The 26748-nt window shown below is 45.7% G+C and overlaps 1 protein-coding gene across 12 annotated transcripts in view; it reads right to left on the minus strand.

Annotated features, from left to right (window-relative positions):
- The window catches only part of BIN1 (bridging integrator 1), a 555217-nt gene extending 529708 nt beyond the window's left edge, over window positions 1–25509 (minus strand). For 8 of the 12 annotated variants that reach the window (XM_085646006.1, XM_085646002.1, XM_085646003.1 and 5 more), the window contains exon 1: window positions 25014–25509. In XM_085646006.1, the coding sequence (XP_085502132.1) occupies window positions 25014–25097 (84 nt within the window). In that variant the 5' untranslated portion in view covers window positions 25098–25509. The remainder of the gene's footprint in view (window positions 1–25013) is intronic. The other 4 variants (XM_085646001.1, XM_085646008.1, XM_085645999.1 and 1 more) reach the window with 1 other exon arrangement.
- Between the last annotated feature and the right edge of the window lie 1239 nt (window positions 25510–26748).

Consider the following 26748-nt stretch of genomic DNA (forward strand, 5'->3'; position numbering starts at 1 on the left):
CAATGCTCCAGTACCAGTGTAACAGTCGCACACAGGTTACGCAGCTCAGATTTTGTACTTCAAGAAATGAGAGACATACATGGGGTAGAGATAACGGACCTAAAGGGAGATTCTCCAGGAGCCCCAGAGAACTTTCATCTTAAGGGGACTGCAACTAGGCCCACTCTGCAGCTCTTACTAGACTGCATAACCACAGTGTGCCGTTAACTAGCTTTTTGCTCACGCAGATTTCCTACAAAACCAAGATCCCCTAGTTCACTGCTCCAGAGCACCATACACCCCATCTGACTCTATTCTTTTCATCCGACACCATCACGACTCACTATTCATCCAGAAAGCTCGCCCTACTGATTTAACTCCAGCAAGCACATAGATAGATGGCCATTGCTAGACGTTTACAAGATTGATTCACATCTCCCCCTCTTCACGTTGTCAAGGGTCTCGTCAATATAGTAAGCAAAATTAATTACTCCGGCAGTCACCCAGTCGGTCATACTAATGCAAAAGCGTTCGCCCTCTTAAAGAAGGTATTTGTGTTTTAGAAACGTTTCGTTTATCTATTATAACTGCATGCTATTCATCACAAGCAGAATGTAACCCCATCTAAGCAATACAAACCCCCAAGAGAGCTGTGATGACTTATATGAGGCCGCCACAATGTTGTCTTAGTGCTGACAAGCTGGCATTGATTATTTATACTAGGTCTGCCTGAGCACAAGGCAGGCCCCCTGATGCCGAAACAGGTTAAAAACCTGTTTCATGGTAGGTAACAATTCCAACATTCACAGGTGGCAGAGCAGATGCATTTGTATGTATTTCTTACGCTGGTGACCAGAGGCGCAACTAGAGCCAAATGTTTGGGGGGGCTAAGAAAAAATTTCGGGGGGGGGGGGGCTGAATCTTTAAGCAATAGGCAGAGTGGAGCTGATTTCGGGGGGATGGGGGGGGTCTGAATCTTTAAGCAATAGTCAGAGTGGAGCTGCAGGGGCTCTTAGAAGGGGTGAAACAACAGCAAGGCCTCATTAACATGCAAATGGTCTTTTAAAGACCTGTGAAGTGTTTGGGTGCGGCTGTGTGTGTACCCGGGAAGCGGTCTCATCCCGGGCTGCCACACACGACGGGGGGGGGGGGGGGCTGAAGCCCTTTGAGTCCAATGGGTGTTGCAGGCCTGCTGGTGACAGCAAACTGTTCCTAGTAGAGGGCTCATTCGTCCAGGCCTTCCACAAGCACTCGCTGGTATTTTGACTCCGCCTGTACTGAATTTCTATTGTCGTGAGCAGGTCCCTAGTTCCACACGCATGCAACAGAATAGACTCAGCTGCCCAACACTGAAATCTATGGATCTCTGGTGAAGAAAAAGTACCAGAATCAGAAATACAAAATGGCATTTTCTGTAGCCTAGGGGTAAGATGGCCCCCTTTCCTACAATGCATGGCACTAATCGTCAAAGGTCCTGTCAAATAAACCCATATGTCCTCCCTCACACCAAAAGAGACAAATTCCTATCCAACTGCAGTGTCCTAGGCAGCTCAGAATGTACAGGCCATGTTCAATCCAGGAGACTGATTGGACAATGCAGTATAAATTGGCAAAACATCTTAATAATCCAGCAGATTTCAAAAAGAGTTCGCAGGGAAAATAACCTCTTCCATCATGTCCCGAAGGGATGCCGATTCATCAACCAGGAATGTCTAGCACTCCCTCTGCAAACATGTTACAATGTTTTAAAAGGTATTAATATCTTGTATTTCATGGGAATAAATTGTGCTGCAGAGGAGTTGCCTCTGCAGGGTGTGCGTCACGCAGTATTTTAGCCGAACTGACTATGCAGAAGCCATCAGCATTATCCATCAGGGACACACCATACTGACAAATGCAAACTGTTGAAGTAGCATCTTCAAGAGAAACATAAATAGTGTTATTGGCTGAATTGGAAAATGGTTATCCAACCTGCAGGATAAAGGATAGCGAGCATGAGTTGAATAGGACTCAGATTACATGTAACTGCTTTGCGGCTAAAAAGGGCGCCAAGAGGGAAGGTTGGGCAGAAGGAATGGCCGAAGAGTGTGTGGGCTCAATGACTAGAACGTCAGTACTGGCAGCATTTCTAGTTTTGATGCATTCAGGTGTGGAGTGGAGGTAAAACATTCGTCCCTGTGACATTTATGTGAAAACCTAAGCTGTACACATCCAAGACCCTTGCAAGCTAAGCACCATAGGGACAGATGACAGACAACGTTTTAGGAACCTGACATTTTATTCCGAAATTGACTGATAGCAAATGAGACAGATCTATCCAGTGTGTACAGAACCTGGGGACTTGGCACACATTAGCATGGCATCCTCGAGACTTTGATGTTAGGTGGTATGGTATGAATTTATTGCACAGTTAATTAAAACCTTTACAAACGTGCATCTCATATCGTATCTTTCAAAGCAACAGTATGAACAAAATATGAGTCACCGTTAAAACACATTAAAAAGGAGCTGAAATAAAACCTCTGTACTCCCGGGTGGAGTTGCTTAAAACATTCAAGAGAAAAAGTACAAATGCTTGGAATTGATTTCAGGCAATGCAGGAGGACTTCATTGTCAACAGTATCAAAAGACCCCCCCCCCCCCCCCTCAACCCCCACCCCCCTCAACCCCCCCCCCCCCCCCCCCCCCAAAAGATAGAGCTATGGTTCTTAGCACGCACACCAATGTAAAGCCATTTTCTGAAACGTCTTTATTTTTAGCGATCCGGATAGGTTTATTTACCAGTTGCGATCTGCCGCAACACATTTTATGAGAAGAGGATAAACAAATGTGGGAGTTTACAGACGAGGCATGTTTTGTTCTGGAGAGTAGCAAACTACTTGCGAAGCAATGAGCAGATCATTCAAGAGGCGAAAGTGGGCACTTTATCGATCAACAGGCCACAGTCTCAGTAAATTATGTTTCAAGGTTCGAGGACATCAAATTTGCAGGCATCGCTGCCGACAGAGAAGGAGAAAGCACCACGGTGGAAACACAGATGACGTACGGACGTAGAGAACGGCAACTGGCTCTCCAAGATTCAGTGCATCTGACCTGCCAGATGTCTTCAGTCATCACAATTCAAGATATACATCTATCATCTATCCTGATAGGTCAATCCTTCCCTTCCCAAACCCCCCCCCCCCCCCCCCCGGGGGCAGCACAACAGTGAAACAATCCCGACTCCGGGACCGAGGTGTGGGTGGGTACATCAACCTCAGTGCATCTCTCCCCCACTCAAAAGAGCACGGGGTGACCCCCCCCCCTCCACATTCCCCACTCAACATTTTTAGTCACCGTGTTCCTAAAAGAAGCTGCAACATAGTATCGCCATTGGCACCCCTCAGTCCCCCCTCCAACAAAATACATTACCCATTAATAACGCACACACAAACTGTTTGATTGGGTACAAATGCTGCAGGTTTATTACATACACAGTTATGTAATAGGTGGGTTATCTTGCGGGCGATCCAAGGGCAGGCAACCAACTGGGCCGCCTGCCCGCCTGATGAGCCGGGCAGCACTTGGGCGAACCCCGCCTTTGCTGCCGTCCAAGTGATTCTCTTACAGGATCACTTGACCGTTGGTAACTTCTACACACGCCCCTTCCCGGGGCGGAGCGTCGCATAGCAAACCCCCGGTTGTTCAGGCCCACAACCGCCCGAAGGACTAGCGGGGCGCCGACACGGCTTCCAGGACCCTCCCATGAGGCTCCTCGGATTTGGCTCTGGCAAGGAAACATTACAATATTCTCACCACCACCTGCCATCACCACGCATGGTAAGCGGTAGGGAGGGATGCGGCGTGCAAGGCGAACAAGAGGTCGCCAGCATGGTGGGGGATGGTTATATAGCCTCCCCCTTCGCACAAAGGAGCCCCGGAAGTGACTCCCCTCGCATCACTTCCGGGCAGGAAAGAGGAGGGGGACACCGGCCGGAGTCCCTGCCCAGGAAGGAGGTGGGGGGGGGGGGGGGGGGGTCGGGGAGGGGTGACCGGTGCCCAGGCGACACTAGGGCGCCGACCGCTCTAGTGGCCCCCTGTGGGGTCCGCGGTCAACGGCAGAGGCGCTGGATTGGTTGGCCTGAGACAAATAGCAGGAAGAAGTCTGCTTCAAAGCCCCACATAGCTAATCCGTCATTTATTATCCTGGGTCAGAACCAGCGACCAGAAGTTTCGTTTATATAAAAATAAAAACAAACACTAAAACGAAGATCCAGCAGAGACCAGCCAAATAATAAAGGATCAGCTCCCTTTTTATAGTTTGTTACTCCAATTGATCCCATGGATTGCTGAGACGGAGAGCAATTGTGTGTCGTAGTGCTGGGTTTTTCATCAATTCAATTGTTTGCCTACAGAAACACCATGCTGTTGATGCGGGAGGGAAGAATTTGGCAAAATCAGTAATTGTAATATCAGAAACTGGTCCAAACTCGTTTCTGACTTTTTGTATTCCATTTTTAATAGGAGACTCCAATTGTGCTTGTCTCCTCCATGACTGAACTGTGTCAAATTCTTGCTCACTGCCTGCAGGCCATCTTGCGATCGACCTGGTTGAAGCCTTTCCAACTTCTCTCAAGTTTCCTAGTAAGGTCTTCTAACAGAAGACGAGCTTCTATGCATAAATTAGTTCTACGAGGACTAATTTTAAAGAAATATTCCATTGAGAAAGGGCTGTGCCCGTGGGAACATCATTTTGTATATTTCAGGGCTACAAAGCCCCACATAGCTAATCCGTCATTTATTATCCTGGGTCAGAACCAGCGACCAGAAGTTTCGTTTATATAAAAATAAAAACAAACACTAAAATGAAGACCCAGCAGAGACCAGCCAAATAATAAAGGATCAGCTCCCTTTTTATAGTTTGTTACTCCAATTGATCCCATGGATTGCTGAGACGGAGAGCAATTGTGTGTCGTAGTGCTGGGTTTTTCATCAATTCAATTGTTTGCCTACAGAAACACCATGCTGTTGATGCGCGAGGGAAGAATTTGGCAAAATCAGTAATTGTAATATCAGAAACTGGTCCAAACTCGTTTCTGACTTTTTGTATTCCATTTTTAATAGGAGACTCCAATTGTGCTCGTCTCCTCCATGACTGAACTGTGTCAAATTCTTGCTCACTGCCTGCAGGCCATCTTGCGATCGACCTGGTTGAAGCATTTCCAACTTCTCTCAAGTTTCCTAGTAAGGTCTTCTAACAGAAGACGAGCTTCTATGCATAAATTAGTTCTACGAGGACTAATTTTAAAGAAATATTCCATCGAGAAAGGGCTGTGCCCGTGGGAACATCATTTTGTATATTTCAGGGCTACACAAAGGATTTAACATTACTTAAATTACATTATACATAGAAGCAACTGACTGCGGACTTTTAAGGCAAAAGGCCCAAAGAAGGCCCAAGTCTGCTATAACACTGATAATTCTCCAACTTTATTCTGTAGTATGAGCCTTAATGTCTTATGAGAGAAAACTCCTACTACTCCATGCTAAACTGTCTCTCCCTAACGCTTGGCATGCAAACCATGGCAATGCACACCTTCACTACAGGTATGTGTGAGTGCACATATGGCAGTGCAGCTATGTGACTGCTGATGGTGCAGTGCTAGCTGTACAATGTACGAGGCGTGGTTTAGAGTCCCCAGGGAAGCAGACATTTTATCTCCTTCGAGAAGCACTGCAGCTGTAAGCAGCGGCAATGAAATGGGCTGGTTGCTGGATGATCGAAATGAACGCCGCTTCATCACTGACGGCTATGTGCATATGGAAGTGTGCAAGCAAGCATTACTTTCCAGAGAATGGGGAGTCAATAGCTGATCTCCGATGATAGTGCCACTCGTGGGTGCGGTGCCCAGAATGACCCTGCAGGGCTCTTAGACTTGCCAAGCCCAGTATTGGTGGCATGAACCCAATAGCATTTGTGGAGTAAAGGACCCTCTTAGACCAGTGCCCTCGCATGACAAAGCACCTGGTTAGGAATTAGGCCATATTGATTTCTTGAAGGGTAGGTTTCCTGAGGTTCTCAATGTCAAGCAACTAACCCATCCCCGTAAAGAGTGGAGATTGAGGAAAAGTTGCTGCACTCATCAATTCCTTACCTAGGAAGCAAGTGGCAACTGTACAGCAAGTCACCGGTATGAGCTACCCACAACACAGGGAAGTTTACCAGCTTAAAACGACGTGATGCTATTAATGCACTGTTTCTAAACTGCACTGCATACAGAACTGCTGAGCCAGACCGTGGTGCCAGTTGTATCTTTCAGAGCTCCCAGGAGTAATTTCTTGGTCTGCCGCCTGCTACCAAGGAAGTTCTGGGATAAAGTTCTTCTTCATGGGACACTTTCGTTCAATGGATCCTCTCGGTCATACTGCCCATGCTCTGCCTAAGCTGATCAAACACATTCTTACTTCATGCACAGACGCTCATCAGCACTCAAACCAATCGGGTTTCCACAGCATTGTCAATCATGCCATTCTCCAGCCAAGTACTCGCTGCCACCAACAATGCCACTGTACCTCCCTTCTTCAGTCCATCAACTCTTACACCTCCCTACTTCTCACATGCTCACACTTACACAAATACAGATATCAATCACGACAGAAAAGTAACTACAAAAGGGAGAGAATTCCGCATCAATTCCACGCACTCTTCAAAACACCAGTGGTAGTTTAAAAATAGAAGAAAAAAAAGTTTCGATAATATTTCTCCTGTCTTTCAATGGCACTAGCTTTAGAAATGTACAATGCTAAACCCCCTCTCTGCAGCACACTCGCTGTAGACAGGTCACCTGTCTACCCACACAATAATCTAAGCCCCCTACAAACTAGACTTCTATGCCCTGCCTTTATATTCTCTGCACCTCCGCTGTACATACCCTACCCTGTTCATCACGCACATCGCAAAACTACATCCTAATCCTTCGAGTACACAACCAGGCATAGCGCAATCTATGCTGACATGTTCTGTGCTACTGCATTCCAACACGCCCACTGCACTTAGCCACTTTAGCCTCTGCTTGCTCGGAGTACTCTTCCCCTATATACCACTGTGCACACATATTCCCTGCCCTTATCTTCTGTGCCCTTGTCTGCACAGCCCTACCTCCCTCCCTCCCTCCCTCTGGAACTGTATACGTGGGCCCTCGGGCTGATTTTAGAGCCACCACATGCCTCCCTCACACTCCGACAGCTGACACTGAATGTTCGAGTCCTTTCAGTAACCTCGCTCCTCTAGTGAGGTGAACCTGTCTTTTTTTTTTATACTTGGTTTCTATTACTATCAAATTTCACCCAACCCTTTCTTGCACTCAAACAGTTGTTACAGTCCTTTTCCCCCAAACAAAGATAGTTCACTTTTTTCTCGTTTCGTTTTTCAAATACACTTTTAACTTGGTTTCTATGCCAGAAAAAAAACCAATGGCTGCAATAAATCACTTTCAAAAAACTTAGCGGCACAGAACTGACATAGGTATAAAGCTTCGGAGAAAAAGTCTCACAACACCATCCAAAAGGCCGAGTATAACTTCACTTGAGTATGACATTTCGGTGTAATGTCACTGTAGCGCCACTAGGGCTCATGGCATTTTGGTTTTATTATTAGAATACATAAGAGGACTTGTGATGTCAATGGAGTGCCACAGGGCCTGAAGTCCTTCTGGTCATATCAGAAAACTAAGAAGCACGTGTGATGTCATTGGAAGCCACAGGGTTCAAAGGCGCCTGGTGAAGCAAGAAATGCGCATGCGCAGTTTTCACAAGGATTACCGATACGGTGAGGAAGAGGAGGAGGGCAGCCCAGGGACGCTGCAGTACAAAGGTAAGTGGTTTTAAAACTTTTACATTTATTTTTAATTAATGTTTAGTTAGTTGTTAGCGGGGGGGGCAGGCGGGGGGGGGGTAGTGGAGCTCCACAGAGTTTGTTTGCAACTCCGTGGACCTCCTCGTAGCCCCGCTACGCCCACTACACCCAGGGTTAGTCGCCGGCGTGTGGAGTGACCGCACAGCTGTCTGCACTGGAGCAGGATCAGGAAGCAGTTCTCCGGTACACAAATGCTCAGGAACACTAGAAAGCTAACTAGCGATACGGAGCCTGCTGAGCGGTGTTATTTATGACAGTGTACATACATGGAAGCGCAGTGGCGGCTCCCCCATTAGGGCGTGGGGGCGTCGCCCCACTGCTTTCTCGCGGTGCGAGAAGACAGAAACATAAACGGTAAAAACGACTATTTATGTTTCTGCCTTCTCGCATTGCGAGAAAGCAGAAGTGCCTCTGTGCTTGGTTGGGGGCGCGAGGGTGGGCGGTCCTTCTCGCGGGCAGGGGGGGGGGAGTGGCTTACCCACTGTTGTGGGTACTGACTGTTTGGCCGTCGGCCCTGAGCCGAACAAACAGTCAATACCCACAATAGTGGGTAAGCCACCCCCCCCCTGCCCTCGAGCAGGACCACCCACTCTCCCTTTTTCTCTATGCAGAGAAAAGGTTCCGGCCGGGGCGCTCGCCTGCTGCGCCTATCGGCATTTAGATTGGTGTGCGTAGTGCGTCCGTTGCGTAGCGGAGGGAAGCAGGAAGCTGCCTGCTTCCTGCAGCAGGAACACGAGGACTCACCAGTGACCGGCCTGGAGCGGAGGCGGTGTGGTACCCCGGCACCCACTCAGGTAGGTAGGTTTAATCTCTGATTTTATAATTTTATTGTTACCTTATCCCCGCCCCCCCCCCCCGCGACCCCCCCTCCCCTCGAGCATGCCGGCTCCCGCTGTGTTTTATAGCTAGAGTTTTCCAAGTTGTATGAGTAAAGCCATAATCAAGTACAGTTGTCTTGGCCTCAATGCAAAGCATGGGGAAAATTCCACCGAAAGGGCGCAATAGAAATAATATTCTTCCAATACACGATAGCGAGGGATACATTCCACAGGCAATAAACATAGAAGAGACATCCAACTGAACTGATAGAAGGGGCATGTCTGTGGAACGGGTCAAAGACTGAACCATTCCCTATACGAAGGTAGAAAGGAGACATTTTCTGGCACATTGTAAATGATTTCATGATCTGCACCGAGCAGCAAGGAAAGTAGTGCATGGACCGTCGTGCGTGTTGGAATTAATTGTACCAATCCCTTGATTGCCAGCGAGAAAATTAGGCCATATAGAAATTAATTGCGTATTATTCAAAGACAAAAATGTGAAGTCAGAACCGTGATTTGAAGATGCTGACGTCGGCATGTTAACAATGTCCTTAATATGCATTATTAGAATTAAATATTAAACATGGTTCACGGGATATTACTACTGCGTTATGCCCTAGGAAAGTTATGTACATTCCGTATTTTCTTTTAGTTAATCATACTTTTTCAATGTTATTTAAATGCATTCATTTTCGTCTGGTTACTACATCACCAATATGTGTTATAAGAATAAATAATGATTTGTTTTGCTATAACACTTGCTCCCACTCTGTAGGAAGTTTCGTCGCAGGATTAATGGCATTATGCAAATTAATTGAACTTAATTTATTGACCTTGGGATAATAAAAGGCTGAGTCAAGCGAGAAAATGTAACCTTCAGTTTAAACACAGATATCAGTCGGGAAGTTCAGCTTCATATCTGTATATCTGCATATCTGTAGGGTGCTGAGTTGTGTTGTCGGAGAAGGCCACACAGGAAAGGATAGAGAGGGAGCGATTTAGTGGTAAAATGTTTTTCGGGTGTATGTAATTTATCACTCAACTGTTTTAATTATTCAAGATGTGGTGGTCAATTGGCGTGCAGTAGGGTCCGAACCTCTGTGTCACTGCACCTCCTGCACTGGAGGACAGCTACAGCCATGGAAAGATAAAGCCACTGATGATTCCTAGGAATTATATTAGAGATTGTGACCGCTTCTTGTCAGGGAAGAATATTTTTCCCCTTGTTCACGATGGGGAACATGAACTGATGCCCTACAGACTCACAAGTTGGGTGCAGATGAGGGAGGGTGTGGAATACATGAACGTTTCTGCCATAAGAGGGCTTAAGTGTATTACTGTTTCTTGGAGTAACTGCAGTGTTGGATATGTGCATCTGAGAGACAAAGGTTGCGTGTAAAGACTAGGGGTACTGTGTGTATGGGTTAATCTTGTATGTTTGTGAGAGGGCTGTTGGTGTGTTTGCTATGACACAAGGCAGGTATATTTTTGAAAGTGCTGGCTTAAGTGACTGGGGACACTTCACCCATAGTGTGATTGTGAAGGACAGCATGTCCCTGTGCTTGTTTTCCATGTGTAGCTGTTTTTAGGTCTGGCTTTGTTTAATATGTTCATAGTGAGATTTTATGTTTAACAGATCTATGGTTAGTGTGCTTTTGTGAGTTTGTATGCGGTTGTGTTGATTTTTTTAATGTGTCCCTGAGCCTCTTCCCCTGCCGCCCTACCACTTTGAAACATCACCAGCCGCCACTCATGCATACGGAAGCAGTTGAACTCTACTGAAGCACTTGTGGACACACTCACCGCAGTCACAGCAATTTACTGTGGGGATAGGAGTACAAGATTGTCCTCAACAACGTCAAACCAGTGTTCATAAGGTTTAGAAGGTCCTTAACCTTATGATAGACCCCTTGAAAGAAGAACTGAACAGAATGAAAAGGTTGGGTGAATTTGAGTCATCCTAGGGGTTGGCCCTGGTGGTCCCCCCACCGAAGGACAATGGGTCCAATTTAGAATGTGTGTGGACCTCAGGGACTTTAACCAGTGCATTCAAGGTGGACCGACAGCCCCTTCCGAATATAGCACAAACATTGGCTATGTTGAACGAGGCCCATGTGTTTAGTGTGATGGATCGTTCAGCGGCTTACCACCAGGTGATGTTGCACAAAGATTCCAGGTAGCCCATGTCTTTTATAACACCTATAGGAGCACTGGTTCAAGAGGATGCCTTTTGACCTAGCTTCAGCTGCTGTGTGTTTTCAGAGACTGATGAAGGGAGTTCTGGATGGGGTAAGCAATGTGCTATCTTTCCAGGATGATATTCTGGTTTACGGCAAGGACAAAGCAGCCCATGATGTCATCCTGAGGTTAAGGGACAGTGGACTCATGTTAAAGTGTGAAAAGTGCAAACTCAGAGTGGAGATGGTATCGTACCTTGGGCATACTATTTCAGGGGAGGGCATAGGGCCCAAGGTGAATTTAACAGAGTCCAGCACGAAAGCCACGGCTCCTATGGACAAGGATGGTGTTCGGTCATTCCTTGGACCGGCAGAATATTATTCAAAATGTATACAAGAATTTGCCAGCATAGTGATGACTCTAAGAGCCATGTTGAAGAAAGGTGTGAAGTTCTTGGAAGTTAAGAAGATAACTGGAAGCATGCCCAGTTTGGGACATTTTGATGTTACAAGAAGGATGATTTTGACAACTGATGCCAGCCTCAGAGGTTTGGAAGCAGTTTTAGCCTAAATTGTCGATGGCGAGGAAAAAGTCATAGCAGTAGTCTAATTACCTTCCGCCTGGATCATCATCAGGATCTGATTTTTCTCTACAGCGCAAAGATGCTCCCTGGAGTGCAACCTGCGCTTTATAAAAACCCCATTACTTACTTACTTACTTACTATTTGCCTCACACTATATCTTGGGAGCGGAGGAAAGATACTCTGTCATCGAGTGTGAGGCACTTCCATATGTGTGTGTGCTGTCGATCATTTTAAATTATTTCTCTGGGGTACTACCCTTCACAATTGACGTCTGACCACAAACCTTTAGTAAAAGTTGTTACATACAAGGGTTCGAAGGGGGCCACTCCCAGAATCAAGAGATGGGTAGAGAGTGTACTTGATTTTAATTTCAAGGTGGGGTACTAACCTGGGTTTCGTAATGCTGCGGCAGACTGTCTCTCTATACTGTCCCTGGTGGACAGTGTACTCTCCGAGACAGACATCCCAGTGATGTGGGTGATGGAGCAGGCTTTGAGTGAAGTGGAATGGAGTGAAAGAATGTAAGAAGGATGCTACTTGGGTGGAAGACATGAAACATATTGTAGAGGGATGGCTTGATTGCAGGTTCTTGTCAGAAGAGGTAAGAAATTATGGGGAGTGGAGGATGTATGTTGATGTGTTGGAAGTGTGCATATTGGATGGTAAACTCCTTTGTTCCCACCATAAGGGTTAAAAAAGAAGATAATTAACTTGGCGTATGAAGGACACTTGTGGCTGAATCTCCCCAAGGCACGTGTAAGGGAGAGTTACTGGTGGCCAGGCCTTGACACACAGATGGAAGACCTAGTGCGAGGCTGTTGGTTGTGTGCGGGAAGTGACAAATCCACGGTGGGGGGGGGGGGGGGGGGAAAGAGTACAGTGCAGTTGTAACAACCGTGTTATAACAACATGCGGGGTGAGGGACAGCAGGAAAAAAGAGGCATATTCGTCAATTGAACATCAGCATACTGCACTGTATTTCCCCCCCCCCCCCCCCCCCCCGGTCAATGTCCTGTGGAAAAAACGCACAACGTACTGAGAAATTGAGCCCAAGCTGCTGTGGCAAACAGAGGATCACTCAGGAAACGTTTAAGAGAACACTATGGGCACACTGCACCAGTCCCAAGACTTTAACGAAGATCTCTCTGTTTCACAGCTTGAAAAGACGTATGGCTGGTTCCAAACTCAACCCCAAATGGTTGAAGTGAAAGAGATAAATAGGGAGTCCTGTAAAAGACAGAGTGGTGGTTCATCAAATGGGGTGTAAGGTGCGTTTTGATGCCAAACATGGTGCTATTCATAGAGTTTGGCAGGTGGGAGAGTATGTTCATGTCAAACGGCCAAGATGGTTTGTCAAGGGAGGATCCAAGTTTATGGGGCCTTTGCGCATTGATGAGATCAAGAAAAATGTGGTGCTGTTGGAAAATGGTGAGATGTGGACCATGTCATACTTGGCAAAGTGCACCTCTTGTGTAGTGGGGAGAGGGGAGTTTCCAAGCGCTATGTGAGTAACTGTGATAGCAACTCTGAATACAAAGGGGAGGTGGAACTGGAATCTTAACCAAGGTTGCCATCTGTGGAAGCAAGCACTAGGAGGAGACGCACCTACCTCAAGGATTATGTGTAACCAACCTTTTTGTGGAAGGGTAATGGGAAAACAATTAATACGTTCACATCCTTGGAGTTTTGTAGTGGCCTTTGTGCTATATGAAACTGAGATGTGTCTTAACAGTTGCCCTGTGTCTCTTTCCAGGTTCTTGTGGTATGTACCACACAGTTGTATTTCTTTTCTAGAGTTTTATTCGTTTTTCTTGTTTTATTGTGTGTGTGGGGTGTTGTGTGTGTGGGGTGTTGTGGTCTATAGTTGTAACAGTTATGTTCATGACTAACTGTGATGCAGCCTCTTGGGTCTTTGTGTACATCATATGAAGGTTATACAACCATGGCAACAGTGGTATCGGTAATTGCTGAGCTGCCCTAATGGTGACTGTGCATTTACATGGTGGATGCAATAAAGAGAATTGAACAACTTCACTGCATATGTGTTCTCTTAACACTATTCACCCTGCTCCCTCGAGGTACAGCACACACCACCGCGAGGCATAGTGGATTAAAACGTCTACAATGCAGACAGGTCTCAATGTACTATAGGTCAACCATCCGTGGGCCCAGCAACAAAGCTCAGCACGGTCTGCCAATGAAAACAACAGCAGACGTCAAAGCACTGTAGGTGGGCCATCCACTGAGCCTCAAGTACCTGTAGGCCAGCCATTTACAGGGTCAACACAAGACCTCTAGGAACGGTTGATAAACCATCCATGATGCCAATAACTGGCTGGTCTCACATACTTCTTAGTCAACCATTCCCAAGAACCAACAAAAAGCCTTAAGAACTGCAGGTCAACTGTCCACAGATCCAGCAACAACGGTCTTGAAATGACAGTGGGTCAGTCATCCACTACGCCAACTACAGGTTTCAGGGCATAGAAAAGCAACCATCCATGAGGCCTTAAAAAGGTCTCAAGGCTCAATGAGCTGAACGGTTACTGATTGGACAAAACAGGGATCACCAGGTCGCAAGTTTGAATACTGCCAAGGCTTACTCAGCATTTTATCCTTCCAAAGGGTGATCAATTGTGTATAATAAATTGGGTAATAGAAACATCAGTTATTATGCATACTTAAAAAAGACAGAAGTGTGGTATGAATCACTAGATAAAATAACAGTTAATTTTATTCTTATATGGCAGAGTAGGTAACAATCCGCGACATCAACAAGCCTCAGGTCAGCACACACACAGGCCACTAGTCCTCAATAGACCACAATATACGATTTGTGAACTTTTAGCTAAAATACAATTGTCAAACCATCTGTTTTCTACTTTCACCTCTTGCTAGACAACCCAACCCTTCCCCCTTCCAGTCCACCTCTTCCAATTAAAGACATGCTCAATTAGGACCCAGACTATCAATAAAATGAGTTTCACAGACTGGTGTTTGTGAACAATACTATATTCCAAGAAGGAGGAACTGAGAAGCGATACAGGGTTTGAGCACCTTATAATAAATCTATTAGAAAACAACAGGAGGGAACCCCTACCGTGCTTAGCCTCTCTCTCTGTATCCCCCAAGGGGATCACTCTATGGTATTAAAAGGATTTTCACCCGCTGGGATTCCAAGTGGCATGCTTCATCATAGAGTCTTCGTCCAGATGTCTAGTGTATGAGGACGGGCTGAACCTTGGTAGCCGAAGCAGCTCTTAGTTATTGAGTGGGCTCCTGGATTTAAAATAGTCTTGTGTGTCCTGATGATTAATTTTATGGTCAAAGGGAACCCTGACGGAGTACAAAATAGGTGTTCAAACTTTCAAAAGTTGGATTACAAGATCCACCTACCTCCTTACTCTCATGGAGTTCTAAATAGGATGCTACTAAAGAAATTATATCCTAGAGACCAAATGAGTCGGTATGTATGAGTATGGTGAATAAAAGTTTCACAATCAAATGCACACAAATATGTCGAGAACAGGATCCTTGTGAGGTCCTGACGAGAGCCAGCTAGAGCGGTGAAGCATTTGTGTTACGACGGAAACATGCTGACCCAGGGTTACAGAGTATACTAATTTCCTTAATACATTTCCATCTGTTTTTACCCAGTTAGGGTACATAAGGAATATGCCAGTTTCTGAAGATGGCTAGGGTCATAACTAACTGGGCCATAATAATGTCCAACATTGATCTTACGTGTCCCCACCTCTATAGGGAGAATGGCCCAATGTCCCATCAGGACCTCAACTGCCCGATATATCGTATGTAGGCCTTTCCTTACCAAGATAGCAACACTTCTCTGTGGTGTGCTAGCTGAAGAAAATAATGCATCCAATTCACCTAAATGTCTTACTTTCTCCTTCTCCCTTCCCAACACCCAATGAGTCCCCTTTAATAAGATACTGGACTTAAATCGTTTCAGCCACGCAAACGCGGCTGCCCTCTTAACCCTATTTTATTGAGACAATTAGCACTGAATCTAATCAATGTTAAATTAGCCATTGACTAAACAAGCATCTCAGCATTTCTGTAGGGCCCTTAACACATACCCTACCACCCCAGACAACCGACCCCCGGACATAATCTTTAGATTGAACCCACTGGATTAGAAAGAGAAGCTGTTGCCAAGCCTCTTAATCTACATCCTCATGTCCCCTCCACTCTGATACCTCAGAGTCACCTTTCCATTTATCTTCTGCCCCTCATCAATCTCCCTTCTCCCTCCCCACCTGCTCATCTCCTTGCCCCTGCCCGCTTGCGAGGCAGACCCTCCCCACTCCCTACCAACATAGATGGGTTGTTATGCAACCAAGGGTGGCGACTTCTCCCTACCCACCACCCCAACCTGCAAAAAATAAAGTAGAAAACCCCCTAAAGAAAACAGAGATTATTCAATCATAGCGGATTAAGTCAATCCCAAAAATGGGAAAGAGGTATATAATAGGAATCAATTACAAATTATCAATTCCACACAATAAGACACCCATTTCTCATTGGGACCTAGATTTAATCAAACTCATTATTACAATCAATTACATTATTAAAGTTCCATCACTCTTCACATCAAGAGGACCCCACAATCCCTGGATACATATAAATGTACAATTAATTGACAACATAAACAAAACGTATTATGTGCATCTTTAAAAATAATTCCGATTTTCTGGTCTCTCCTGAATAGTTTCACTACAGGTGCCTAAATAATAAGTCCTTTAAATAGTCCACCAAAGGTAGTTGATCTGACCAGGAGAATCCAGAAAATCCATCATTAGTATCTTTCTCCTGGTCATCCAAAAAACATTGGTACAAGTAAGTTCATTTCAGAAGGCTCCTCTATAAATAGTCAACTCGTTTCAGCCTTGGCGATTTAAGGCCTCCCCATGACCAAAGAGAAAAGACAAGAGGCCTTTGCCACAACAATATTCCTTGAAGCATTCTGGTATAGCAAAAATCCTTATTTGCACTATCTGCTGTACTAAGATCAGCATCTCAAATGATAGGACATCTCCAGTATATCTTAAACGGGCTAACAGGACAACTGAGGTCAAAAGATCACTGTGAACTTTGTACAGCAGACAGTGTAAATAGGATTAAAATGGCCTGAGGGACCCCATGTTACCAGGCCAGCTCACTTACTGTGTCCAAGGGAGTGCCCCCCGGGACACCGTAGTTTCTCTGTCCACACTACCACAGGCTTGGAAACGTGTTTCTTCCTGTCTTGCAGAAGCATTTTTAAATGTCCTGCCTAATGGGAGCAAACACTAAGGAGTTGATTTTGATGTCAGGCGGAATTCCTTCCGCCAGATACCGACTCAGTCCTGGGACCGACCGACACCCGGTTGGCGGTCCCGCATGCCTAATTAGGATGTGCCCGAACACTGTTCGGTCCCATTCCTACTTTTCACTATGGGAGCATGCATTATGGACGTAATGCATGCTCCCATAGGGAAATGGGGGGTTTGGTTCATCCCTGCAGTCAAGGTGCCTGCCACCGTGTGCAGGAATCCACAGGGGGTCAATTATCGCCCCCCAACCGTAGGCCACGTACCAAAGGTAAAACCAAAGGAAATGATGGACGGAGTGTTGAACATTGCAAGCACTCACCCCCAGTCAACTGATCTGGGTTTAATCCATCACCGTTCTTTAGCCCACTCTGCCACCCCAGTTCAGACATGGCCATATGCAAATCAGTCTGACCCTGTGCCTCATGGGAACAGTCCAGCCCGAACTGCCAAGCCATGTCTTCCCTGGACCGGAAACAAGCTTCCTAGGACCGGTTTCTGGCATTTCAGCCGTCTTCAGCCAGGCTTGCTTGAATCCAGTGGCAAAGTTAACAAGGGACTCACGTCTGAGCATACCCTGCCAACTTATGGCAAACAAAGCAAAACCGAAGGAAATGATGGACGGAGTGTTGAACATTGCAAGCACTCACCCCCAGTCAACTGATCTGGGTTTAATCCATCACCGTTCTTTAGCCCACTCTGCCACCCCAGTTCCCTTGCTCACTTTGCCACTGGATTCAAGCAAGCCTGGCTGAAGACGGCTGAAATGCCAGAAACCGGTCCTAGGAAGCTTGTTTCCGGTCCAGGGAAGACATGGCTTGGCAGTTCTGGCTGGACTGTTCCCATGAGGCACAGGGTCAGACTGATTTAGATATGGCCATGTCTGAACTGGGGTGGCAGAGTGGGCTAAAGAACGGTGATGGATTAAACCCAGATCAGTTGACTGGGGGTGAGTGCTTGCAATGTTCAACACTCCGTCCATCATTTCCTTTGGTACGTACCAAAGGTGGCCCCCCAAACACGCTTTCTGACATGCTTTCCATGTCGGACAGGCTGGCATAGAATCCATGCTGGAAACTGCATCGTAATCTCAAGGGCAGAAAGGCCTGCCCTCAAGATTACAGGTCGGCCTCGACTGGCTCCTGGAGCCCGTCGGAAGCCAGCCGGAATGACCGGACGGTTTACTTTCCGACCTCCTAAATCATAATTAGGCAGTCGGAAAGTAAACCGAGAGGCCGCTATCGATGCAGCCATTAAGGCTCAGACCGTCCGGCAGACTTTTATTCTGCTTCCCTGCCCGCACTGATGCCGTGGGGCCCCTCTCTCCTTCCTAAGTTTATTTGGCCATGGGGATGGGGTCCCCAGAGCACAAGATGGCTTGGGTAGGGGGGGGCTGCCCTTTTAAATGTGATACTTCTCTGGGGATGGGGTCTACAGGGCCTAATGAGTCTCGAGAAGGAGCGGTGTGCTGCCCCTCCCCTTTTTAAATGTACTTGACCCGGTGGAATGTATCCCCTGGAAGCTCGAGGAGGAGCCCCCTGCCTCCATGTAGGTTGGCCACAGGGCCAACCTCCCGCCACCCATGAGATAGATATTTCACTCACACATACATATTGTGATTGTTGCTGCTTTGCTTAGGACAGGTGGCCATTTTTGTTGGCTACTGTCGCAGGTCATGAGTTTGTACTATATGCCAAAAGGAGGGAGGCGAGCACTTTTAGGGGCAGGTAAAAGGGTGTTGGCTAGATTCTAGAATGAACTAGTCAGCTCTAGGATGCTGAGGAGGCGGGCAGAAGTGATCCATGAGGCTGAAGGATCTAAGAAGAGGAAGGTTTAGGTTTGGACAGGCTAGGGCATTTGCGGAAACTGAAGTTATTAGAGTGAGCGGAAGTTAGGAGGTGGTGTATGTAACAGTCAGACAGGAGGCATTAAGCTGGGAATTTTGTGAGGCCGGAAGACCTACTCTTATTAAGCCGGTATTTTACACACCATATTGATGTCTGTCGAACTTGTGCTGTCCTATCAGAAAGTGTGTGGGGGAAAAAGCCTGGTGGGAAGGTGGATAGAAAATAAATATATATCAAGGGATCCTGTGAAAAAAACAGCCCACTATGCTGTTTATGCGTTGAGCCCAAAGGAACATTTCAGTTGCTTCTTGGAATTATGTGCAATACGGCTTGTTAAGTGTAGCTATAACAGAGTCCGATTTGTTTACGTTTATTTAAGTAGAATTTTATGGATTGCTGCAATCGACACAAGTAGAGGCCTACCAGGATTCATCCTGGACCCAATGGTTCTCCATTAGCTGTCAGGAGGACTAGCAGTCCTCTTTGTCCCTGTTAGGCTTAACTGTCTCATTTATCACCCTGGACAGCACAGTCCACATTCAACATCCTGCACGCAAACAAACACCTTGTACCACCCTGGACATAACCATCCATCTTCGCTCTTATACACCTCCCAATCACATTTTCTTGTGCCCACCCATCCGGAGCACCCTACTGACAGGAACTGCCTCTCACACCTACTGTATCAGCTCAGGAATCAAAATGTTACCATGCCAAAGCTAAAAGATATTCTTGTCTTTTCCAAACGCCTACTGGCCCTCCATAGCCAATCGCCTCGAGAGTCCCAAGGTCACCGCACAATCCTGCATGCACTGGGAATAAAGTGTTCCCATCATGGGCCACGGGGCCTCCAGGTCCTACCAGCAGTAAACTTGTCAGTACTGAGCACATTGCTATTCGTTACCATCTCCTCCCTAGCCAAAACAAATCAAATCCAGCAATGGTCTCCTATGAACCACTCCTTATGTACGCCATGCACTCAGGAAAACTCTTCTTGACCACACCATCTGGCCAAATCTGCAGTGGGGGAAACAGTTACCTTGCTTCTCTATGGAACAGCTAACCTACTGAACACCAAGGAGGGATCATGGTGAAGAATTAGCCTAACCAGCAGCAGGCTCTATGTAGGATTGCAGGGGAAATAACTACATGTCAGCCCTTTGCCTGCAGTCTATAGGGGTGTGCAAATATGCAGCTCCCTATGCACATCTAGTCTCTATTCATCTTATATACGAAAATGAGGAGCTCTCTTAGAACATGATGCATGTAAAAAGCAACCCTTCTGATTGATTTTCATCAAATTGGTATGTGCACAGTTTTTCCCTTGAGGGTAGGTTTGCTGTTAAATTGTTCCCAATTGTGAAAAAACAAACTTTCCATTCTCCTTTTAAACCTCTGTAGCAAGCCTGCTCAGAATCTTCTAATGTAAACCAAATGTATGCCCATACGGAAGCAATCATGTGTTAAGCTGAGGAAGAGAATCCAAGGAGGAAGAATGCGGCCCATATGGAGGACAGTTTATTTTTCAGCGTTACTGCACATAAAGATGCCACAAATACAACGTCCTCCAACACGACAACGGGGGATATTAGGAAGGAATACAAAAAAAAAAAAAAACAAAAAAAAAAAAAAGTAGAATTCACAGCGACAGATTAAAACATAACTGCGAACAAAGTTAAGTTAGCATAGATGAAGCTTAACTTGAGAAACAAAATGGACTTGGGGAAAAGAACACAGATCTGATATGAAAGCGTTAAAAAGGATGGTCCCATCTACAGGGTGTAGAACATATAAGGAGCGAGCCGTGTGCACACTAGGACAGTCATTATCCATGCTTTTAAAGGTTGGCGTTTAAAAGTACTGCCAGGTTTTTCGTGAGCTATAGAATCGCATACAACATCTGTACATACATTTGGTCGTATACTTCAGAAAATACAGAAGAATGGATCCCACATGTACACAAGTGCTGCTACATCCTTTGAAATACACAAGGCATAGCAGCTGGCAAGAAGGGCTCCCATATCCATGGTAATATAGAGTAGCTTAAGTAAACGGAGTCAATTTGAAGTCCTGGCATATTTGCCACAACACACAGATAGGTAGTGTTGGAAATAGAAAATAGTTACTCTGGAATCCCAATAATTGGGGGTAAAGGTGTGGCGGCTAAAAGGGGTTGAGTTAGAAGGAGGGTAGTCATAAGTGGAATGGGACAGTAAAAATATACATGTATCTTGTAAAGAGGGTACCGCAAAGAAACTGTTAACCAATGCGACAGTAACTCTGTTCTGTCTTACTTAATTGGTCATAAAGAGGGAGCATTTTACAATATATTACTGGATAAAGGCACATATATATATATATATATATTCACTGAAAAAACCATAGGTTTCACACATGTTATAGTTAGCGGAAATTTTACTGATAAAAAACCAATGAAATTCCCCCGTTATAGTTAGTGCAGGCAACTATAACTCACGCGACCGCAATCCTCTGCTGATGCTAATACTGTATTTAGACACTTATTTGCCCATGTCTTCTTCCATACATTTTTAGCTATACATATATTACAAATATTTTTTTTTCATAAAGACACATATGTCATCAGCAGAAGATTGCGGTCGCGTGAGTTATAGTTGCCTGCACTAACTATAACGGGGGAATTTCATTGGTTTTTTATCAGTAAAATTTCCGCTAACTATAACATGTGTGAAACCTATGGTTTTTTCAGTGAATTTGCAAGGTTTTTTAAATGCTAATTCCTAACTATAACGTGTGTGAAACCTATGGTTTTTTCAGTGAATTTGTACGGTTTTTTAAATGCTAAGTTACTTTACGCCATTCGTGGCGTGCGCGCCCACTTAACGCAGTTCGTTCCGTGCGTGCACGGTGCGCTTCGCGCACCGTGCGCGCACAGTGAGCACGCGGTGCGCTTCGCGCACCGCGCGCCCACTTTACGCAGTTAGTGCCGTGCACGCACGGTGGGCACGCGGTGCGATGACAAAGCAAGAAAGCACGTCAACAAATCTGTTTCTGCTTTCCTCCGTGACTATGGTATGGGTGCCATTTACCACAACAACTTGCGTTATGACATGCAAGACATTTATAGAGGAGATGGTGTGCACTTCAATGATGAAGGGAACAGAGTCTTCCTCTTGAACCTTAGACTCTGCATCGGTACTTACTTGTAGGTACCACTAAAAAATCATTTCATAAACACAACGGCTCTTTTTAGAGCCCCCTAATATCTAAACACTTAAATCTGATTTTCATTTTTTTTTTTTTTTCTACCGTACGCTTACCGTAAGCTTACCGTACGCGTACCCCGTGATTTTTTTTAAAATCAATAAATGTTTTCTTTGTACTTTACAGTCCTTCTTTGACCCCCTCACAAATGTAAGGGGGTCTGTAACTCTCCTCATTGCCCCCTTTTCTTGTTTTCACTCTTTTTTTTCTGAGTGAAATACACAAAATGGCGGCCGCCGCTTCCTGGTTTCGGCCGATTCGAATGTTTACTAAGATCTAAGAGCCAATCAGAATCGCGCTCGCGCACGCCACCGTACGCTTACGGTAAGCGTACCGTAAGCGGGCTCAGATATATATATTGATTTAAAGGCTATTTTCTCAGAATCTACTGAACAGATTTACACCAAACCTACAAAAGGCACTTCCTTGACCTAGGGACTACCTCTCTGCCAAATTTCGAGTAATTCTGTTCAGCCGTTCGGGCTGTAGCTCGTTCTAAAGGTCCTATGGAAAAATGCATGGGGAAAACGCGTTTTGGGACCCCCCTTTTATCTCAGCCCCCGCTTGACGGATCCCCCCCGAGACTTTCAGGGTAGGAGCGGAGCGGAGCGCCCCACCTATTTTAAGAAATTCGCGAGGATTCATCGACCGGCGCCAAAGTTATTCAAAATAGAATGTTGAGGTTTTCCTATGGAAAAGGGGTCCTAACTATAACTACCTACTGGCGACCGCCAGTAGGTAATATATATATATACATACATATATACACACACACACACACACACATCACACACATTTGCATGCGTGTCCTCAGCAGTTTTCAGGGGATAATAATAACGGCAAGATAATTCTGGTGGATAATGCATTTCCTAGACAGCTGTCTTTTGCTTAGTCACAATTTTGACTCAAAGAACCATAGAGGTTAATGGTGCCTGCTGCAAAGCACATTGTGTAACATGCACATCACTGATTTTATGTTTTGTTTTGACAGGTAAGTGAAGTCTTAATAATACGAGAGAACCCCAACCACTGCATTAGGTTATGTGCTCTTAACATATAATGGCCATCAGTATACATTATATGTGGCTCATTCATAAGACTCATGGTCTTATGCAGCATTTCTGTGGTGCATTGGTTTACACTACTGCATGATCCATTGCCAATGTGGAGCGTGTGTGAGATGGAAAGCAATCTGAAATCCTACCCTGGGGTGAGTAGCGCTACAAAAGAATAAAATAAAATAAAATGAGTAAGAGCTATTTAAATCATGTTTTTAATTACTCAGAGGCAGATACATCTGACGTCCTTAAACGTGCATGCATATCTTCTACATCCAGGGCTTGAAAAAGTCAAAAACCTGCCTTCAAATCACAGTTTCTCGTAGTACTTGTGCAGTGGAATCTGCAGGTTTACACCGAGACAAACTCAGCATATTTCACTCGGGGCAGTCGGGTACTGGATCTCGCTCAATAATAGCTGCCGGATCGGAGTGGATCCCCTTCATTTCCTGCCCCAAGGATAGGGTAACACAGCTGTACATAAACCTAGCCTTACTCTTTATAAAAAACAGCATCCCTCGCATGTACCCAAGGGAAGCTATGCTACCCTCATCATGCAGACAACTATCTCGGCAACAAGCAGAGATCCACCGCGTTACCAAGGACATCGAACGCAAATCAGCCTTACATAGGCTGAGACAACCAAAATACACTACACATACAGAAAGCAAGCCCCTCCCCTCATCCGAGAGCTCACACGTCACAGAGGAATTCCGCAATGTCACATAACATGATGCCGTTCATTTTAAGAAGAGTCGATGCGGAGACGTCCACGATGCCCAGTGCTACAGCTTTTCACTGCTCTCCTCGCGGATTGGAGAGTGGGCGGGGCACAGTTGCTATCTAGGCTTCACTGTCCATATCTACAGCTGTCAAAGTCGTCCATGATGAGCTGAAGGGTCTTACCACCAACCATAGTAAAGTGATTACGGGGGGGACCAATATTTCACTTTATGGCATTCCAGTGCGTCACCCCCTACCCTTCCGACCGCACTGTCACAGCTCCGTTATGCCAATGGGCATCTGACGATCGGCCCCGGAGTAATGGAGCATATTCATACTAGGTACTTGGCTTGAACGCCTAGGGGGGGGGGGGGGGGGATGCACGAGGTCCCTGTCCATCAGTCGGAGCTTGGGTCAGCCTCGACAGCTCGCTGACCAGTGCCGTCCTGTTCTGTTGTAACCGCCGAGCCTCGATACGACATATTACCCGCAAAGCGCCATAAAGGACAGCACATTTCAATTCATTCCTAGATCTGGACATTTAGACGGCTGAGAAGTAACAGAGGACGTATGGCCCTGGGCGGCGCTGTTATGAAGGGATTTATAAACACACCATTATGGCAATGTGGCCTCTTCAAAAAAGGCTACATGGCATCCTACCTCCACACCCAGCAGCAGGGGATTTACTTAACATTACACAGACATTAAAAAGTAGCACTGTGTAACGCAACATAAAAAAAGAGTGTATTTGTATCCGACACACTTTATCTAGGGCTTCCTCTCACACAGGAGGGGCATGACACTCAAACTCTCCTACCACCCCCATCCCTCGAGCAGCAGCACTTTAACGAGCATCCCCCAAGCACTGTACCATTAATTACGTGCCAACAGAGCAGTCTGAAAAACCACAAACAACAGGGTCCTCGAAGCCCTGAACGGAAGACTGCCATTCCCTCAGATGTGGTCTAGTAATGCCTACTTCGCTAAAAAAAAATGTTTAAAACACCTTTCATTTTATATGCTATTTAATACATTAAACAATTCAACGACACCACCTACCACTCCTCACTAAAAATAGAAGCAGGTATTTTACAACCACGGATTAGAGGATTCGCCTCTTAGTAGATACAACATAGATCAGGGTTGTCGTCCCATTTCGCACCAACCCTCACGCACAAGCAGCGCCTTTAATTCACATCAAGCGCAGCTGTCTAGCTGAGGTATCTACGCCCTCTCAAGCAGCAGCTGAGCGAGCGCCGCACGCACTGAGCTGTCACTGCCAGCTGTCCCCTGCGCTCTCCCCAGCCGCTCTGCTACCAACCGCTCCAGGCCCCGGCCATACTCCCTGCCCCTCACCTTCTCTTGCGCTCGAGTAAGCTTCTTCTGCACGTTGCTGGCGATCTTGCCCGCACTCACTCCCTTTCCGCCCATCTCAGCCATCTTGCCGTCCGTGTCACAGCGCACTGAAGATGGAGAGTCCTAAGAGACGCTGAGTTAGGGGGGGGGACCTGAGGGGCGCGGGGCAGGCAAGGAGAAGGGGAGACACGGGAAGAGGAGCCCAATGGAGAGAAAACAATGAGCCGCAGAGCACCGCCTCCGCCAGCAGGACACAGCCTTTAAAGGGACAGAGAGAAAAATTGATCTGCTGCGCTTGTCGTGGGGAGGGGCATTAACTGAGGGCCACGCCCACTCTCAGGGTTTAATTCAAAGGCCAAGTCCATAGCTTGGACTGAAACTAGAGTGCGCACCCACTCATAGAGTTTTTACTAAAAGACCACACCTCTCATCCTACTTGCAATGCTTACGCCGCACCCCCAGCGGGTAGGACCTTTTCACGTGCTCGCCAACCAGCAAAAGCTTTACATGACAAGTTACGCCTCCCAGGGGAGCGGTGCGGTGGTGGGCGGAGTTATGAAGGTAATATTATGCACGCCTGCCTTTAGAGCTTTACTGACAGGCCGTGCTTAAGGACATCCTCCACCTACGGTTCATGACAGAGACGTGCCGAGAGCACAGATACCCTTAAGAGGTAGACCAACCGTCTGGGTTGGCACAGCCACGTGTGTGATAAACCACATCATTGTAATTGTATTGTAATTGCATTTATATAGCGCTTACTACCCCTGACGAGGCGTCGAAGCGCTTCATGACATTATGTAGACCATACCTTCTGGAACTTTCTAGCTTGCTTGCTTTTACTGATTGCCTCACAATCAGTGAACAACCGAATGAACTTGTCTGTCACCTGACTTTGCCATTATTTTCTTAATTTCACCAATAGCCTAGCAATTGCTCCAAGAGTCAAATTCTAACATGACAGTGTCCTGTATGTAATGGTGGTAGGCTAGTGATTTTTTTGGTAGTCTCATAATTTTATTTGTGCTGCAGCCGCTTGGATATTCATCAATATAATTTCAGTGGTGCTCAACCATAAACTATAGACCGAAGTAAATATCTTAAGAGCCCACTTTATTAGTACTGATGGAGCAGAGAAATTTATGAATCCCCAGTTGACACATAAAACCGATTTTGACACCTTTTGAAAGAAAAAAGACAACCATGCAGAATTTGTACTCACTATATGTTGGAAAATCATGAGAGATCATGAAAAAGACTAGTTACTGCATTTTAAAAGCATGCAGAAGAGTGTAGATGCTCTTTGAATAGCATAGGTTCATGTTTTCTAAATTGCAATGCTGTATCTTTTTCACGTGGAATAGAAGTGTGATTGTGATGACGCTTGTTCGAGAGAGTTCATTAACCACCCTTCTTTAACTAACAACTTGTGTGAAGAATTAATAAAAACGAATGTAATTTAGATGACATTGTGTGTGTATTTTAGGAGTCTCATGTTTGAACTCCATGTTTTGCATACGTGAAATTGTACACCAAGTGATAGAAAGAAGGGTGCTGCACGTTTATAATAATTCAAATTTCTCTGAAACTTCTACAGACTAATCTTCATACATGTATTAATGAGAATTTTTAGAAACGAGATTGCTTTCTTATATTTTGAAATTATTCTATACATTAGTATGCTTGAAATGTAGTAATATGTTATAATTACACATGTAAATCACAATGACACTGA

This window comes from Triturus cristatus, chromosome 3_1 (assembly GCF_964204655.1).
Source record: "Triturus cristatus chromosome 3_1, aTriCri1.1, whole genome shotgun sequence".
Classification (NCBI taxonomy): domain Eukaryota; kingdom Metazoa; phylum Chordata; class Amphibia; order Caudata; family Salamandridae; genus Triturus; species Triturus cristatus.